Source organism: Ovis canadensis, chromosome 17, assembly GCF_042477335.2.
Source record: "Ovis canadensis isolate MfBH-ARS-UI-01 breed Bighorn chromosome 17, ARS-UI_OviCan_v2, whole genome shotgun sequence".
NCBI lineage: Eukaryota > Metazoa > Chordata > Mammalia > Artiodactyla > Bovidae > Ovis > Ovis canadensis.
Genome location: NC_091261.1, coordinates 71,657,868 through 71,676,222, shown reverse-complemented (window position 1 = coordinate 71,676,222; position 18,355 = coordinate 71,657,868). Strand labels below are relative to the sequence as shown.

Genomic DNA, 18,355 nt, shown 5'->3' with positions numbered 1-18,355 from the left:
CCATGATAAGGAGACTGGACTTGAGCCGCTGGGTTTTAACAGAGAGCAGCTGGACCAGTTGTGACGAGCAGAGATATGCAGGACAGTCAGGCTGTCTTGGTTTCACAGTAACTTCGTCTACATTCTGCACAGGCAAAAAAGGCAGGGTCCTTTCCCCAGGGGAGCCATGGTGAGCTCACATTTACAGAGCAGTTAACTCGCCAGGAGCCCCCTGGGTCACTTCCATTGTCTGATGGTCCTCACCACCTGCCGGGGGAGAAGACTTCCTCTGGCCACTGCTACACAACCCACCACCACCCTCTGCTGAGGCAGAGACAGAGGGAGGCGTTTACCAGATGCCAGCAGATAGTCTCTTGGTGGGGCTGGAAATGATTTCCATCTCCTTGAATCTGTGCATTTCAAGGCTCGACTTGAAACTGTACTTCCAAATACAGCTGTACTTCAACAGGAACTGTACTTCCTACGCCTGGGCCGCTGGGGTTATTATGAAACAGAAGGATTTGACTCCCACTGAAAACTCATCACAAAGCATTTATTGAGCACCTACCACGTGCAAAGTGTATGGGATGCTTTGAGAAAACATCTGTAAAGGCTCCCTCCATCTCAAAGACCTATGCTTCTCTCTCTCTCTCTCACACACACACATACACTCACTTACACACATACACACACAGAAAAACATGCAAACTCCACTGTGTTTATCCAAGGAAGAGTATAGCACCTGTGTGAACATCTGTCCTGCATTCACTTGGAAGCACTGGAAACACTAATTTGAAATGCACAGGGGTGGGGCCAGGGGCAGTGCAAGAGCAAAGGAGACAAGGCATACTTCCCTGGCAGTCCAGAGGTTCAACTCTGCACTTCCAATGCAGCGGGTGCAGGTTGGATCCCTGGTCAAGGAACTAAAATCCCACATGCTGCATGGCGTGGCCAAAAAATATTTACAATAAATAAAAGTAAAATAAAATGAGGCTTCTATTTTTAAAACAGTGTGTGCTTACCCACTGAAAAATTTTTTACTTTGGTAACTTTTTGTTTTCACTGATCTCAGATTACTAGGTTGGAAGAAGCTCTGACAGACAGCTATGAAATTATAATCTGTGGTTGCCGTTTAGTTGCTCAGTCATGTCCAACAACCTTTTGCGAGCCCATGGACTGTAGCCTGCCAGGCTCCTCTGTCCATGGAATTTTCCAGGAAAGAATACCAGACTGGGTTGCCATTTTCTTCTCCAGATCTTCCCAACTCAGGGGTCAAACCTGCATCTCCTGCATTGGCAGGTGGATTCCTTACCACTGAGTTACCTGGGAAGCCCCACGGAAAATTATTTTTAAAAAATGGAGACAAAGGCATCGTCCACTGCAAGCTGGGGCTCCCTGGGCCTCTGCAGGGAGTCAGCAGATGAGCAATGCTCAGAGGAACAAGCCTGGCTGTGAGACTCCTTTTCTACTTGGGGTACTGATCAGAGGTCTGCTCTAGCCTCTGCCTGGGAACACTTGGGGGACTGGCTAGACCTGGATCCCATGACCACTGGCCACACCCCAGCATCTGGATCTGCTGTGAGCAGGAGGCTATGTTCAGAAGAGCAGCAACAAGGGGCAAAGTGGCCAGCCGGGAGACACAGAGCTCCTTGGCAGAATGACAGCTGGGAGGAAGTCTATGTCCTGCAGAGTTTGATGGCCTGGGCACGCCACTTCTCCAGGGACCTGGGTTGGGCTGGCTGGCGTGCTCCCAGGGAAGCCGGCAGGGTCTCAGAATCTGAGTGGTCAGTGGTCAAGTCCTGGGCTTAGCCTTCTCTTCCTCTTCTTCAGTTTCCCTTTCCACCGAGTGGGGGAAACAGCTCAAAAGAGGCGTTGTGGGGACTTCCCTGGTGGTTAAGACTTCACCTTGCAAAGCGGGGGACGTGGGTTTGATCTCTGGTTGGCGAACTAGGATCCTGCAGGAGCAACTAAGCCTGTGGCTGCAACTACTGAACCCATGAACCACAACTAGAGAGTCCATGTGCCTCAAAGAAAGATCCTGCAAGATGCAAGGAAGACAACGTGTGCCATAACTGAGACCCAGCTAGACAAGCAAATAAATAACTAATTTTTTTTTAAAGTGGCAGCATGAATAAAGAAAAATACAATAAAGGCCAAAAATCCATCCTAAAGAGCAGGCAGGAGATGGAGTTACTTGAGGTAAATTGTCCTGCAGTGCACCTAGATGGTCGAGGAAGTTAACATACAGTTCCCCACTTGCCACAACAGAACCCCTAAGAAAATCCAAACCCCAAATACCAATCCTTGCTAAGTTGCTTCAGTCGTGTCCAACTCTGTGCAACCCCATAGACCGTAGCCCACCAGGCTCCCCTGTCCCTGGGACTCTCCAGGCAAGAACACAGGAGTGGGTTGCCATTTCCTTCTCCAATGCAGGAAAGTGAAAAGTGAAATTGAAGTCGCTCAGTCATGTCCGACTCAGCAATCCCATGGACTGCAGCCTACCAGGCTCCTCCATCCATGGGATTTTCCAGGCAAGAGTACTGGAGTGGGGTGCCAAGAGGAATGTAATAAAAGTGAGCTCAAGTCATCCACTCGGAGAGACCTGAAATTATCTACTTATAGGCTCAAGGAGAAACCTTGGACTGGAAGAAACACAAGCTAGAATCAAGATTGCCGGGAGAAATATCAATCACCTCAGATATGCAGATGACACCACCCTTATGGCAGAAAATGAAGAGGAACTAAAAAGCCTCTTGATGAAAGTGAAAGAGGAGAGTGAAAAAGTTGGCTTAAAGCTCAACATTCAGAAAATGAAGATCATGGCATCCAGTCCCATCACTTCATGGGAAATAGATGGGAAACAGTGGAAACAGTGTCAGACTTTATTTTTGGGGGCTCCAAAATCACTGCAGATGGTGACTGCAGCCATGAAATTAAAAGACCCTTAATCCTTGGAAGAAAAGTTATAACCAACCTAGATAACATATTCAAAAGCAGAGACATTACTTTGCCAACTAAGGTCCGTCTAGTCAAGGCTATGGTTTTTCCAGTAGTCATGTATGGATCTGAGAGTTGGACTGTGAAGAAGGCTGAGCGCCGAAAAATTGATGCTTTTGAACTGTGGTGTTGGAGAAGACTCTTGAGAGTCCCTTGGACTGCAAGGAGATCCAACCAGTCCATTCTGAAAGAGATCAGCCCTGGGATTTCTTTGGAAGCTGCTGCTAAGTCGCTTCAGTTGTGTCCGACTCTGTGAGACCCCACAGACGGCAGCCCACTAGGCTCCTCTGTCCCTGGGATTCTCCAGGCAAGAACACTGAAGTGGGAAGGAATGATGCTAAAGCTGAAACTCCAGTACTTTGGCCACCTCATGCGAAGAGTTGACTCATTGGAAAAGACTCTGATGCTGGGAGGGACTGGGGGCAGGAAGAGAAGGGGACGACCGAGGATGAGATGGCTGGATGGCATCACTGACTCGATGGACGTGAATCTGAGTGAACTCCGGGAGTTGGTGATGGACAGGGAGGCCTGGCGTGCTGTGATTCATGGGGTCGCAAAGAGTCGGACACCACTGAGCCACTGAACTGAACTGAACTGAGGCTCAAGGAGGGGGGTCATTGCTACTTTGTTGAAAATTTGCTACTTTGTTGAAAATGAAACCCTGACACTTTACTATTAAGAGTTTTTCCATTTACTGAGTTGGTACCTGGAATGTCACCTGAAATTTCCTATGTCAACCCTGAATGGGGACATTTTTATCCCCATTTTACTGATGAAGAAACTGAAACTCAGAGGGAAGCCAAAGCTTAGCTCCTCATTCAAGGCTGCACACTTGCTAAGACAGGGCACTGGAAATTCAACCCCATCCTTTGCTGTAGACCAAGAGACTCTGAAGAAACGTTAGAATGAACTAGATTATCAGCCCGTATTATCACTCCACCAATGCATACACATTTCTAACCACCTGAGGATTCTCCCAAGCCCTTTCCCCGTCTCCAGACTGGGGAGCTCCTGGCCACCCCAGGGCAGTGTCCGAGCTCCCAAAAGGAAACAGGCAGCAAAAAGCAAACAGGTCAACTGGCCTCAAGGCTGAGCGAGCTCTGTGACTGAGAAAGTCTGGGCCCCGTGGAGGCAACCAGACGGGCTCCAGGGTGCTCAGTACAAGCTGCCATTCGCAGCAAGGCAGGCCAGCCAAGAGCAAACAGCAGAGCTGGCAAGAGGGGACCCTGGGGTGTCACAGAGAGAAGGCATCACGCTTGTCAACGACCACCCACGAGTGAGAGCCAACGCATCCGGCAGCTTGGAGCGGCTCCAGGCCATTAGCCGGTGCTGAGCACAATGGCTCTCCCAGAGCTGGTTTCCAGCAAGAGCTAAAAGGATAAGAAAAATAAATAAATAAAAACCCAGTCTAACAAAAAGAGAGATTAGCAAGAGGGAAAGGCAGCCTACGAGTGGTGGAGTGGTGGTGGGTGAGTTCAGAGGTGGGTGAAGGTGGGACCTGGGCTGATATAGAAATTATGGGCCATGTGAGGGTCCTTGAGAATTTTGAAAGCAGAGACCAAAGACATGCCCCGGGCCGGCTGCTCCTAGGGGAAGCAGAGGCCAGGGTCCACCTGGGCTATTTCTGACCTGATCACGTGGGGATGAGTCTTCTGGTCAACCCAGTGGTTTCCACAGGCTGGTTAAGATGTAACAGACTCTCTTGGGTGTTTGGAGAACCTGGTGACTCACTCCCAGATCCCTTACTTCACATGTGTCTGTTTATTAGGTGTCCAGGGTGTGTGCAGGAAAGATGTGGTTTGTGCTTTTGCCCAAACATGTGCTCCTGGAAAGAGGCACAACACATCAGGACCCAAAACAAGAACACCTACTTAGACATTCCTGTCTTGTCCAACCAGCCCACCCCAAATGGGCATCATGGAGACATGAGAAAGAAATCCACCAACGGGTTAAACCCTGATTAAAAGGAATATGGTTGGGGACTTCCCTGGTGGTCCAATGACTAAGACTCCTAATACAGGGGGGCTGGGTTTGATCCCTGGTCAGGGAACTAGACCTCACATGCTGCAACTGAGACACGGAGCAGCCAAATACATTAAAAAAAAAAAAAAAAAGGAACATGGTTTACAAAACCCAGCTCAATACTGGATGAACCAAGGGGTATTAATCATACTATGAAAGGATACTTTGCCAAACTCAACCCTCCTGCTCATATTTTAAATCATCTACTTCACCAAAATTTCATTTTCTCATAACCTTTAGGAATCCATCATGGCACAAAGCAAACTGATTCAGTACATGAGACATTAATCAAATCTATCACGTGCAGGTGCTGGGGAGGGAGTGGGCCTCCGCGCATCTATTCAGAGGATTCAAAGGTGCAGAAGTGCAGTCGTGACCCTGGTCGCTTAGGGAAGGCTCCATGGAAACAGAGGACCAGATCTTCAGCTGGAGAAAGCTGAAGGGGGATGGATCAGGAGTAAGAGACCGCAGCCGATGGGAAGTTTTGGTGGCGAAAGTGGTTCAAGTAAAATTTTAAAAAGCGAGGTTGTGTGATTGTTAAACAAATGAGATGACAGTGGAACTTACTTGGCAGTCCAGGGGTTAATACTCCATGCTCCCAATGCTGGGGGCACGGGTTCAATCCCTAGTTAGGCAAGTAACATCTTGCCTGATATGTGGTTTGGCCAAAAAGTAGACAAATAAATGAGATGGTGTGAGCAGCCCCACAGTTAAGACTTCTGCTTGTTTGTTCTGATTGCTGAGGGGGTGGAGTGAAGGAACAGAGGCCAGTCAGGCAGGGGTGTAACTGTGGGGGATGTTCTCCTGGCCTGGAAAGTGCTGGGGCCACTGCCAGCTGGGTGGGGTCACTGCCAGGTGGGTGGGGTGAGGCTGGGAAGGTGGATCAGAGGGCTTGGCCTTCAAGGGCTTCATTTTCATTTGATCCAAGAATTGGGCCTAACTCTTACCAAGTGATGAAAGTGAAAGAGTAGAGTGAAAAGGTTGGCTTAAAACTCAACATTCAGAAAACTCAGATCATGGCATCCGGTCCCATCACTTCATGGCAAATAGATGAGGAAACAATGGAAACAATGACAGACTATTTTGGGGGCTCCAAAATCACTGCAGATGGTGACTGCAGCCATATTAAAGGATGCTTGCTCCTTGAAAGAAAAGCTATGACCAACCTAGATAGCATATTAAAAATCAGAGACATTACTTTGTCAACAAAGGTCCGTCTAGTCAAGGCTATGGTTTTTCTAGTAGTCATGTATGGATGTGAGAGTTGGACTATAAAGAAAGCTGAGCGCCGAAGAATTGATGCTTTAGAACTGTGATGCTGGAGAAGACTCTTGAGAGTCCCATGGACTGCAAGGAGATCCAACCAGTCAATCCTAAAAGAAATCAGTCCTGAATATTCATTGGAAGGACTGATGCTAAAGCTGAAACTCCAATACTTTGGCTACCTGATGCAAAGAACTGACTCATTTGAAAAGACCCTGATGCTGGGAAAGATTGAAGGCAGGAGGAGAAGGGGACGACAGAGGATGAGATGGTTGGATGGCATCACTGACTCAATAGACATGACTTTGAGCAAGCTCTGGGAGTTGGTGATGGACAGGGAAGCCTGACATGCTGCAGTCCATGGGGTCGCAAAGAGTTGGACACAACTGAGCGACTGAACTGAGAACTTGGAGGGAGACACATTCCCTCTGGGCAAGGCCTGAAAACAGAAACGGCAAGTCTGTAATCCGAAACCAAGAGGGCAGCACGGGCCTGCCTGTATGGACATGCGCTGGGCGTGCAGCAGCCCAGCAACACTGATGATGAATGAGGCCCACTGCCCCACTACCCGCCCCTGCAGGTCACTTCCTGCCCCACCCTTCCAATTACACATCTGAAAAACAGGGATACTCTTACTTCGCAAGGGCTCTTAGGAGCCACCACCTATGTAAACATTACTGCACACACAGTCACCAATTGCAATCAACTGTAATAGGGCTTAGGACTTCCCTGTTGATTCAGCGGCTAAGACTCCACGCTCCCAATACAGGGGGCCTGGGTTTGGTCCCTGGTCAGGGAACTAGATCCCACATGCAGCAACTACGAGCTGGCATGCAGCAACTAAGACCTGGCACAGTCAAATGAATAAATAAAAATATTTTTAAAAAACTGTAATAGGTTTACAGTGTTGCTGCCTCCAACAAGAGAGAAACAAGACTGGCTCTGGGGAAGACTTCTACTTCGAGGTGGTATAACGGATGCCCTGATTTGCAGCTTCTGGATTCATCTTTGAGCCAGGATGCAGTGGTGGTGCCCACGGAGCACTAACGGGAGATACTTGCATATGTTGTTCCAAATGCAGGCTGAGCCACCATACGTTCACCTGGGAGACTCCCCAGACATTACTGATTCTTCCAGGGAAGAACAAAGCCCCTAAATCTTGCCTTAAAAAAAGATGTGAGGGCTTCCCTGGCAGTCCAGTGGTTAGGTATTCGCCTGTCAATGCAGGAAGACAGACACAGAAAGAGAAAAAAATGCCCGATCTGGCTTGATTGCAAAGCTGAATGAAATCTGATCTTTCTTTCTGTGAAGCACGAAGAGGCAGGGACAAGTGCCCCCAGCCAGTTCTGAATCTCTCGGCACCCAGAACCTGAGTTTCCCTGATCAGAAGTGCGCGGGTTTCCAGAGCTGCGTGGCCCTGGGTAAGTTTCAGCCTCTCAGGGTGTCCGTTTCCTCTGCTGTCAGAGACAGATGCTGAACCAACAGCACAGCTCTGCTGGGAGGATCCAGTTACAGAGACAGCACAAAGTGCTTTCAGACGCTGCCAGGCAGTTGATAGGGGCTCAATACCCATGAGCCGTTATTTTTATTGTGAATGACCTTGCGCAGCTTGGACCGAGAGGGAGAGAAGGGAGAGTCAGGAAACAATCAGAGAAGTCACCCAGGAAAGGGAGTCCAGAGGGCTCCCTTCATAGGTGGGATGGGGCAGTCTGAGGACCAACTTTCCTCCAGGGGCCTGAGGGGTATGGGGTGGTGGGGGCAGGGGGTGATCCCTTGGTGCCTCATCTGGGTTTCCTTCCAGGTCCACCGTGCTGTGATCTGCGAGGCAGCCCCGGGCAGGACACTGCGGCCAGGAGCCATCAGAGCCCCACCTCCCCCGCTCCCTCCCTGACTCAGAAGCTGAGAAGTTGCCTGTTCTGCCTCACGAAATGCTCTTGGAGCAAATGTGAACGTAGAGACCCCCCTAAGGGGACGGGAAAGAGCAATGGAGCCGGCGCTCCAGCCCGCGCCCAGCTGCCATTGCCGCCATTCCGATGCGGCAGCTTCTCTGCGTGGCATTTCATGGCAGGGGGGCCCAAGGCAACAGACAGGATCCCCCACGAAGACTCGGAGTGGGGAGGAAGTGAAAGGCTTCAAGTGTCGCTTATGAGGCTGGAACCCAGCGTGCCAGATGCGTGTGTTTTAATTGGTGTCTCTGCCAGCCGGGCGACACGACCATCCTGTCGTGTCCCTGGCGAGGCCCTGGGAAAGCCCGGGGGCCGACTCTAGTGGAGCCAAATGCCCAAGCTCCCTGGGAGGCTGAGAAAGCCTGAATGCTGTTCAGCCTCCAGCTGCCATGCTGCCTCCCCTTCCCCACTTGGTGGTGGCCACCTGCCAGGCCAGCAGTGAGGCACCTTTGCCTCAGTTCTTGGCCTGGGTTCAGCACCCCAAGAAGCCCTGTCTCTAGGCATGACAATAACGTCTACAACTGGCTGAGCACCCACCACGGGCACCACACGTGTGACCTCACTAAATCCCCACAACTCTCCTGGAAGATGCTATCGTGATCCCACCCTACAGATGAGGAGGCTGAGGCTTGGAGACACTAAGTCCCGTACTCGCCTAGGTCAGGAAGCCTGCAGTTTGACTCCAGAGCCCGAATGCTTAACCACTTCACTGCCCAGTGTATCACGGGTGACAAAAGCTACCTGGGTCCTTGGGCTTTACTTTCTCTCTGGCGAGTGTGCTGGGGAAGCTCGGTCAGAGAAAAAACTGCAGACACTGATTTCTGTGATGGCGAGCCTGCCTCGGGGTTAGGTCTCCCCCGGGTATTTAGCCCCACCACTCTCTCCCAGCTCAGGTTGGCCATGTCTGCCCTGGGGCCAACATGATGGAGATGGGTGCCAGCTAGTTCTAGCTGCCATGAAAACTCTGGAAAGGGAGCCAGGGTACCCGCTGTATATCAGCCCCTGCAAGGGAGCAGTGGCCCACCTGGATGGAGGTGGCCCACCATGACAGAGATGGGTGCCAGCTGGTTCTGGCTGCATGAAAACTCTGGAAAAGGAGCCAGGGCGCCCACTGTATATTGGCCGCTGCAAGGGAGCAGTGGTTCTCCACCTTGTACTGGGTCCCAGGTAAGTGCCAATGAAGTCTTAGGAATCAGGGTGAAGGAGGCAAAGGGGTCCTGTTACTCTATCACCTTAGGTCTTATCCCCACAGGACTTGTCACCAGGGAACCATGAACCACCAGCGCCAAGGTATCGCCTGAGACAAAGTGCCCTGCTCCAGCCTCAGCCCCGGCCTTGCCACAATCCCTTCATCACCCAATAGCATAGGCCCATCTTAGGCAGCGGCTGGGCTTAAAGGCAATAAGAAGGTGAAAGCTGAGAGTGAGCAGAATTCCCCAAGAAGATACTTTGTATGGCCCACCACACTCTACAGTCCAGGGACAGTCAAGATCACTGACTGCTGCACAGTGCAGACAGCAGGCTCTCTCTAAACCACGATGTCGAACGCCAAACCCACTGACTATTTTCAAGGTTACTCCTAATTTCTAGGCTTTAAATACTTCAGCTCATACCTTCCTCCTTTATCAACCTGACATCTCCTGCCTGTGAGTCATTCATTAGCATTTCAGCTGCCACATTTATAGCCCAGAGATGTTTTAAGTCTTGGATACAATCCATCCTTGCCCAAATAAGGGGGAAAAAAAAAATCCAAGCCCTCTGGTTTCCTATAGGGACAATTCCCCAGCTTCCAGCATCCCTAGCATAGAGTCAAAGGTCACAAGCAGCACAGCCAGATTCCTGGGGACCTCATCTAAGGAAAGGGCAGGAGTGCTACGGACTGAATTACATCTCCCTAAAATTTCTATGTTGAAAGTCTCACCACCAGGGCCTCAGAATGTGATGGTATTCAAAGAGCAGAGCCTCTAAAGTTGTAATTGAGGCAAAATGAGGTCATGGGGTGGGCCCTAATCCAACAGGAGGGGTAGCCTGATACGAAGAGATCAGGACACACACTGCAGACACGGTGAGCAGCAGCTGTCCGAAAGAGGCCTCAAACACACCAATCCTATTGACACCGTGCTCTTGGGCTTGCAGCCTGCAGAACTCTGAGACCACGCACTTCCGCCGCCGTGGAGCTCTGTCATGGCAGCCCGAGCACACAGAGACGGGAGGGTGTGGGACACGGCACGGCTGCGGGGGCGGGGTGGAGGCCCAGGCTCAGCCAAGGCTCCTGCCCTCAGAGAACTGGCTTAGCTCTCAGCGGCTGTTGTACCCACATAGCTGCCAACTTTGCTGAAGGCGTCGGGCTGCAGAAAACTCCTTAACCCCTCAAGGGTTTAGATTGGCCACAGACTGGGGGAGCAAGGATGGCAGCCTCCCCAGGGCAATCAGCTGTGCTGGGAGTGATGAGACCCCAACCACTGGTGAGCAGAGGCAGGAAGGGATGCCACTCATCTCTGATGGGACCCTCAGACAGCCCCTCCGCTCCTGCGACCTGAGACAGCTATTGTGTTTAGTTGCTCAGTCAGGTCCGATTCTTTGTGGCCCCATGGAATGTAACCCACCAGGCTCCTCTGTCCGTGGCATTATCCCAGCAAGAATACTGGAGTGGGTTGCTATTTCCTCCTCCAGGGGATCTTCCTGACTCAGGGACTGAACCCACATCTCCTGTGGCTCCTGCCCTGGCAAGCAGATTCTTTACCTCTGAGTCACCTGGGAAGCCCCTCCCATGAGCTCTGAGGTTCCAGAAACCCAGCTAGGTTTATCTGGACCATGACTTTTTTTTTCTTCTTACCAAATTACATCAGGCTTAATAGTGGCCCCCATAGGTATGCCCAAGTTGTTACTGCCAGAACTTGCAAAGGTGACCTTGTTTGGAGAAATGATCTTTGCACATGTGATCATGGATTTTGAGCTGAGATCACCCGGGATTTATGGTGGGCCTTTGTTTGTTTGTGCTTAGTCATATCTGACTCTGTAACTCCATGGACTGTAGCCTGCCAGGCTCCTCTGTCCATAGAATTTTCCAGGCAAGAATACTGGAGTGGGTTGCCATTTCCTACTCCATGGACCATGCTTGTTGAATGCTCACCTACAGTAGGCATTGAGCTATGTGATATGTGGATGAATGAATACTTGGGGCCTAGGAGGTGATCAGATGGTTAAACGGTTGCTTCCGCACAGTAAGCTGGTGTAATAATAATGGAAGCCTAGATCAGATACCACAGCAGAAAAGGGCGGTAAGTAGTCAGCCCATCAGGAAATAGTGGTTCAGTGAAGGCTTCAAAGTGATGGGATTATCAGCAGGATTATCAAGACAGAACTGAAGCTCCTGAGTAAACAAGCGCCCAGGGAAAACATGCCAGGCAGTTACCAGCAAGGCAGAGAGGTCTGAGAATGTACCGGGGATTCAGAGAACTAGAAGCGTGGGGTAAGGCAGGAAATGGAACTGGTCAGGCAAGAAGACGCTAGAACATGCATATGCTGGCTAAGGAGCTGCATCCTGCCGGGCACAGGAAGGTCTTAAGAACCTGAGCAAGCTGGGGAAATCATAGGCAGACCTCAGAAATATTGCGGGTCCAATTCCAGACCACTATGATCAAGTGAAGACTGCAATAAAGCGAGTCACATGACTTTTTTGGTTTCCTAGTGTATAAAGTCTGTATTTCTACAGACTTCCCTGGTGGTCCAGTGGCTGAGACTCCATGTTCCCAATGCAGGGGGGCCAGGTTCGATCCCTGGTCAGGGAACTAGATCCCACATGCTGCAACTAAGAGTTCACATGCTGCAATTAAGACCTGACACAGCCAAATAAATCAATTTGAAACATGTGTGTGTGTGTGTGTGTGTATATATGCTATAAAGCATTATATAGCATTATGCTTAAAAAACAATGCACATACCTTAATTAATTTAGCAAGCGAGTAACCATCATCTGAGCCTTCAGTGAACCGCCAATTTTTTTTGCTGGTGGAGGATTTGAAATAATGCAATAATTACCAAAACGTGACACAGAGACAGGAAGTGAGCAAATGCTGTTGGGAAAACAGTGCTGAGAGACTTGTTCGATGCAAGGTTGCCAAAAACTTTCAATTTGTCGGGGGAAAAAAGTATACACAAAGCACAGTAAAACAAGATTTGTGGTTTAGATGGACCACTCAGACAAGTGGGAGGCGGAGCTTGAGAAGAAAGTCAGCGCCAAGATCCAAGAATGAAACAAGAAAGGCCCAGATGGGGACTTCCCTGGTGGTCCAGTGGTTGAGAATTCACCTTCTGCTGCAGAGGACACAGGTTCGATCCTCGGTCAGGAAGCTGGGATCCCGCAAGCCATGGAGCAACAAAGCCCATGCACCTTGATTACTGAGCCTGCGTGACACAGCTAGAGAGAAGCCTCGTGTCATAGTGAAAGATCCTGCATGCCACAGCCCAGTTCAGCCAAAAATAGAATATTTTCTTAAAAAAGAAAGATACCCCAATACCAAATAAAAAGTTTAAAGTTGGAGAAAAAAAAAAAGTTAAAAGATTAAGAGGAATTGATGTTTAACAAGGTTAAAAAAAAAGAGAGAGAGAGAGAGAGAAAGCAAAGCCCGCACAGAGGAGGTGGAGCATGCAGGCCTCCTCTGAAATCTTCCCTTTTCTTCAAGAGGCGCTGTTATTTTTCTCAGCCAAGCTGGGTGGGTTACACCCATTAGTTTTTAGAGGTTTTAACAAATATCTCAGGAAGAGGGTGAGAGAGTAACCTGATGCGCCAATGCACTTCCCAGAGCGCATAATTTCCCTGGACCCTGTCAGTTTATATTGTTTTCCTTAAACAAACTAAAACAAGCCACCAACTTTGCCAAGAAAGGGACAGCCTCACAAGCGGCCGATCCAACGTTAGTTTTATTGTCTACTTGGCCTATTACTTAGTCATCAAGCACCGCCTTCGCTTCAAAACCTGATCTTGATGTAGAGCTATGCCTCTCTTCCCACTTTGATTCTGCAGGAGAGTTAGACATCCTGCCATCAGCTCTGACACTTGGGAGGACTTGAAAGTGGCACCCGTGACAATGATCAAGAGCCCAATTCAGAACCCTGAGCCTGGCTATTTCCAGAATGATCCATACCCTTGGATGTCAACCACCTTCCCTCCAGCCCAGTCCCTCACTGGCCATGGATGGAACCACTACCCTCTCTAGTGGGCAGCCTACTCTGAAGCTGAGACTATGTCACATTCATTTACATCCCATTCCCCAAAGCACCTTACACAGGGTGATGGGGAAAGGTCAGCGAGGCGTTGCTGCTTGCTAGCTATGTGACCCTGGACAAGTTACCTAACCTCTCTGAAGCTTTTCTTCCCCAGCAAATATGGATGATAACAATAACTCCATTCTGAGGTTATATGATGAAATAATACATGTAAATGCTGACGGCCAGCACTTACATTTATTAAGGCCTTGTGAAGAAAAAAGGAGGAGGAAAAGAAGAGGGAAGAGGGGAGGAGAAGGAAAAAAGGGAAAAGAGGAAGGGAAGAACTTTGGGGTCAAACAGTCTTACGTTCAAATCTCTGCAAAACTGCTACTTGGCTATGCAATGTTAGGTAAGTTCCTTAACCTCTCTGACTCACAGTTTTCTCCTCTGTAAACTAGGGATAATACTGCCTACTTTGCCAAAAGGATCTTAGTTAAGGTAACAGGTAAGAAGGAGCCTAACACTTAGCTTGCTGACTCTGGGGTATTTAAGAAGTGGGCCTGAAATCACAGCCACTGATATTTTTGGTCCTAAATGGCACTTAGGGAAAAATCTGGTCTCTATTCTAAGCTTCCTGGATCACCCAGCTCTGCCACTCTAGATGGGTGAACTGGCTAAAGCGGAGAGAGGCCAGTTTAGAGAAGCCAGGCCTCCCACTGCACTCCCATCCGTGGGAACAATGCTGTCCTTTACCACTTTCAAATGCAGGCTGTTAAGCTCCCTGTGAGCCAACTGTATTCTCTCTGGACAAAGGAGATGAGAGAGCCAGGCCTGCCTTTCCCTGGACCCAAGCAGTACCCCCTCTTTCCGAGCTCAGGAGCATGCCTGGTGGGTAGAACTCCCATCTGCTAAGGAGACCCTAAAGCACTAGCCCCTGACATCTTAGGACCTTCCAGAAGGCAAGTTATTTTAAGCTCTCCTGGACCCGAGGCCTGAGCAAATGGAACAAATGGCTTTGGAACAAAAAAGGTTTTTTTAAGACCTTTCATTCTGCCAGAAACACACTTAAAATCTAAAAAATTTAAAGCTCATCACCTATCTTGGGTTCACTTTGTGCTTCTGGGCTTTGGTTTAGAGGAAGACAAAGTGAAACAAACCCCAAACCCTCTGATCAATGGATTATGACAAATGTTTGCCCTCTTCCACTCCATCCTGTTCTGGGCGGTGCAGGGACTGAACGCCAGCGGGGAGAAGCAGTCAACGCCACTTTCCTGCCAAAGATCTGGCAGACGGAGGCTGATGTTGAAATCTGTTTCTTTTTTTAACAAGGAATGGGACAGGAATGCCAGCCAAGGAGCAGGTTTGCCTGAGGTCTCCACGAAGCATCCACGAACAGAACCAGGGTACCGCAGGTGCAAGGGAGGGGTGGAGCTGTGGGAAGCCGGGCAAGCTAGTCCCAGGGAACATCCCTAAATTGGGGCTGCAGGATTAGGACCCCACAGAATTAGTCTCCTACTAGCATATGTCAGAACTTGGGGGTCAAACGTGGAGTCAGGTATTCGGGTACATGAATCTACCATCAGACCACCAAGCCCACAACAAAACAAAAGCTGCACTCCCCCCCCCCGCCCCCAGCACACCCTACCATCTTACTTCTGCTGGGCAGATCATCTGGGCCCAGGCCGTTGGAGGGAGCCACTGGGGCGCTGCCACTCTCATCCAAGGTCAGGATGAGGGGAACGTCATCATCTAAACTCATAGCCATGTTCTTCACACCTGCAGCCCTCAGGAGGTGATATCCAAGGCTTTAAATAGTCTCTGCTTTGAGCTCCCGGTCAAAGCCACTGGCCCCGAGGTGCTTCTCAGAAACTCCTCCATCAGTGGCATCTTCTAGAGTTTGGGGGATTAAAAAAAAAAAGAAAAAGACAATGATCATAAGACAACCATTGATGAAAATGTTCTGGAATCAGACAGCGGTGATGGTTGTATAACTTCACAAGTATACTAAAAATGGTACCCTTTAAGATGGTGGATCTTACAGTAATGTGAATTGTATCTTAATTAAAAAAAAAAAAAAGATGTGCACATCACAGGATGTGCCACTGTGCTGTGCTTAGTCGCTCAGTCATGTCCAACTCTTTGCGACCCCGTAGACTGTAGTCTGCCAGGCTCCTCTGTTCATGGGGATTCTCTAGGCAAGAATATTGGAGTGGGTTGCCATGCCCTCCTCCAGGGGATTGTCCCAACCCAGGAATCAAACCCAGGTCTCTCTCATTGCAGGCAGGTTCTTTACTGTCTGAGCCAATAATATCACTGAAATATGGGGGATGGGACAGGAATTCTGCAAGAATAAATACTAAAAAGCTAAGCGTAATTATGTCTAGAGATTGATATTATGGCTAATATGTTCCATCTCCACCCCTCTTAACCCTTGTTTGTGTGTTTCGTAAAGATTTTAAATACTTTGTGAAGTCGCTCAGTCGTGTCCGACTCTTTGCGACCCCATGGACTGTAGCCCACCAGCCTCCTCTCTCCATGAGATTCTCCAGGCAAGAGTACTGGAGTGGGTTGCCATTTCCTTCTCCAGGGGATTTTCCCAACCCAGGGATCGAACCTGGGTCTCCCGTATTCCAGGCAGACACTTTAACCTCTGAGCCATATAAATGTATATACTTTATATATATATATATATATATATATATATATATATATATATATGACCGTTCATATAATAGTAATTAGTACTCAGTGAGGGTTTACTATGTACTGGGGCTCTTCTAGCAAGTTTTAAGTAAAGTTGACTGAAAGTCAATAATAGTAAGTAAGATTATTGTCCCACTTTACAGAAGAGGAGACTTAAGGCTCAGAGAGGTTAAGTGACTTGTCCAAGATCCCACAGCAGGAAAGTGGGAAAGCACAATCTGACTCCAGACCTGTGATCCCAGCCACCATGCTACAATTCTTCCAAGTCCAGCCCTGGTATTTAGGCAGCACTAGCTCCAATGACCTATAAATAGTGTGCCAGGTCATCTAAACTTACCCATATCATTCTTACAAAGGCACTATTCTCCTAGATTTAGGTATTTGGGGAGAAAAGGGAAGAGACTAGAATATTTTTTTAAATGAAATGCTTATTTGGAACTTTCAATTCAAAACAGTCAGAACTAGCCTTTTACAGTTCCTATTTATACACATTCCTGTTTCCGTTGAGGACCAAAAGAAATGCAAGCACTCAGCAGATCTAACAGCAGACCTTTGAACTTGAAAACAGCAGCAGGTTCCTTCCTCAAACTGCAGTGTTCTGGTCTCAATCAAGTTTGCCTCCAAATCAACCCACTGAATGGCAACCCAGCAATTTACCTCCTTCAGAAACCTCCACGACCATTTGAGGCAGGCCCCTGTGCATCAATGGCTTCTTAAAAAGTAGGCAGTTTAAAAATGAGCACTATTCTTTGCTGCTAAGACTGTAGCGCTCTACCCAGCAAACTTCCTGTGAGATTTTTTTTTTAAGTTTCCTCCAGATCTGGGGATTCATTTTACTTTTAAATCTCAGTGGTGGGAAAACAGAAAAGGAAATTCCAAATGAGATGCTACCATTTGGCTGTCTTAAAGCATTTTATGTCTTTTCTTTTTTTTTTTTTTTGGCTTAAACTTTTCACCACAGATACTTTCAAATATACTCAAATGTAGAGAGAATATGTAAATGAACTTCCTTGTATTGATCACTCAGCCCTGACAATTATTAACATCTTGTCCTGGCCAGTATTTATTTTGAAGGCTGGAGAGGCTATTAACCTTTTCAACTCATCAAGAAGAGCTTTCCTAATTATATCGTTGTTATTATAGTAGCTACTGGCTTTTATTTTAACTGTATAATATATGACTGTTTGCTTGTAATGAATGCATTAGTTTTGTGGCTCTCAGAGGGGGTTATCACAACAGAGACATATGTGCCTCAATATGTGAATAGTGTTGCTGTTAGGAAATTTTACTCAGCTGATGTCCCCACTTCGCAATGAGGAAAGTGAGGTTTAGAGGGGTTAAATTAACCGACCTCTTGTAAGTAGACCGCTGGGAAGTAATAGAGCCCAGATTTCAACCCAGGCAGTCTCACCCTCCCTGCTTAACCATTACCCTTCCTCTCTTCCCAGACCAGTCCCCTCATCTGAATTCAAACCCATAATTTTAGAGAGGGAAAACTGAGGCTCGGGGAAGAGAAGGGACGTTACTTAAAGTCACAGTGCTTCTCCCTCTAGAGAGGACCCAGAATGGAAGGGTCACCCCTTAGGGAAAGGTCCCAGGGAAAGCCGGCAGGCCGTCCCGCGCTCCACTCGGGCAGACGGACCGGGCAAGAGTCTCTTGCAGGGTGGGTGGACTGAGGGCTCCAGGGAGATGAGCATTTGAGAAAGGGGAGCGAAGAGGCGTGCGGGATCCTACTCCACGTGTTCGACTTTGAGCCCCCTCTCCCGCCCCGGGCTTCCTCGGGCGGTCCCCACGCTGGGCCCCCTCCCCAGATCAGGACTGGAGGGAGAGAAGCGCAGCAATGAACTTCCCCGCAACCCCTCTTGGCCCGACCTGCTCGCCTCCCACACCCAAATACCCAGCCGCAACCTTTCACTCCGAGCCCCCTGCCCCTTGACCTCTGCCCTCTCCTCTGACCATCCCTCACATGCCTCGAATTCTTACACGCGCCGCCCCAGCAACCCGGACCGACCGCCGGGGTCCGCACAGCACAGCACAGCCCGCCGGCGCAGCCGCCAAAGCCCCGAGCCCGGAGCTGTCGCAGCTGCAGCAGCCGCCGCAGAAACCGCCACCTCCGCCGCTGCCACCACGGCAGCTGCGCCAGCTCTCCCATCCGCCGCCTACTGTCCCCTTCGCCTGGCCGGCACCGCCCCAGTCCCCCCTTCGCCGCGCCCTATTGGCTAACTCGGGCGTCA

General features: G+C 49.2%; 1 protein-coding gene across 13 annotated transcripts in view; it reads right to left on the bottom strand.

Moving 5' to 3' along the window:
* Window positions 1-18,319, bottom strand: part of TPCN1 (two pore segment channel 1) — a 65,140-nt gene extending 46,821 nt beyond the window's left edge. For 2 of the 13 annotated variants that reach the window (XR_011249985.1, XM_069558079.1), the window contains exons 1-3: window positions 18,092-18,259; window positions 15,072-15,308; window positions 12,152-12,215 (exon numbers count right to left, since the gene is read on the bottom strand). Coding sequence is in view for 4 of the 13 variants with exons in the window: in XM_069558075.1 (XP_069414176.1) it covers window positions 15,072-15,183 (112 nt within the window). In the remaining 9 variants the exon portion in view is untranslated. Of the gene's footprint in view, window positions 1-12,151; window positions 12,216-15,063; window positions 15,309-18,091 lie in introns of all 13 variants that reach the window. The other 11 variants (XR_011249983.1, XM_069558075.1, XM_069558081.1 and 8 more) reach the window with 10 other exon arrangements.
* Window positions 18,320-18,355: the final 36 nt, after the last annotated feature.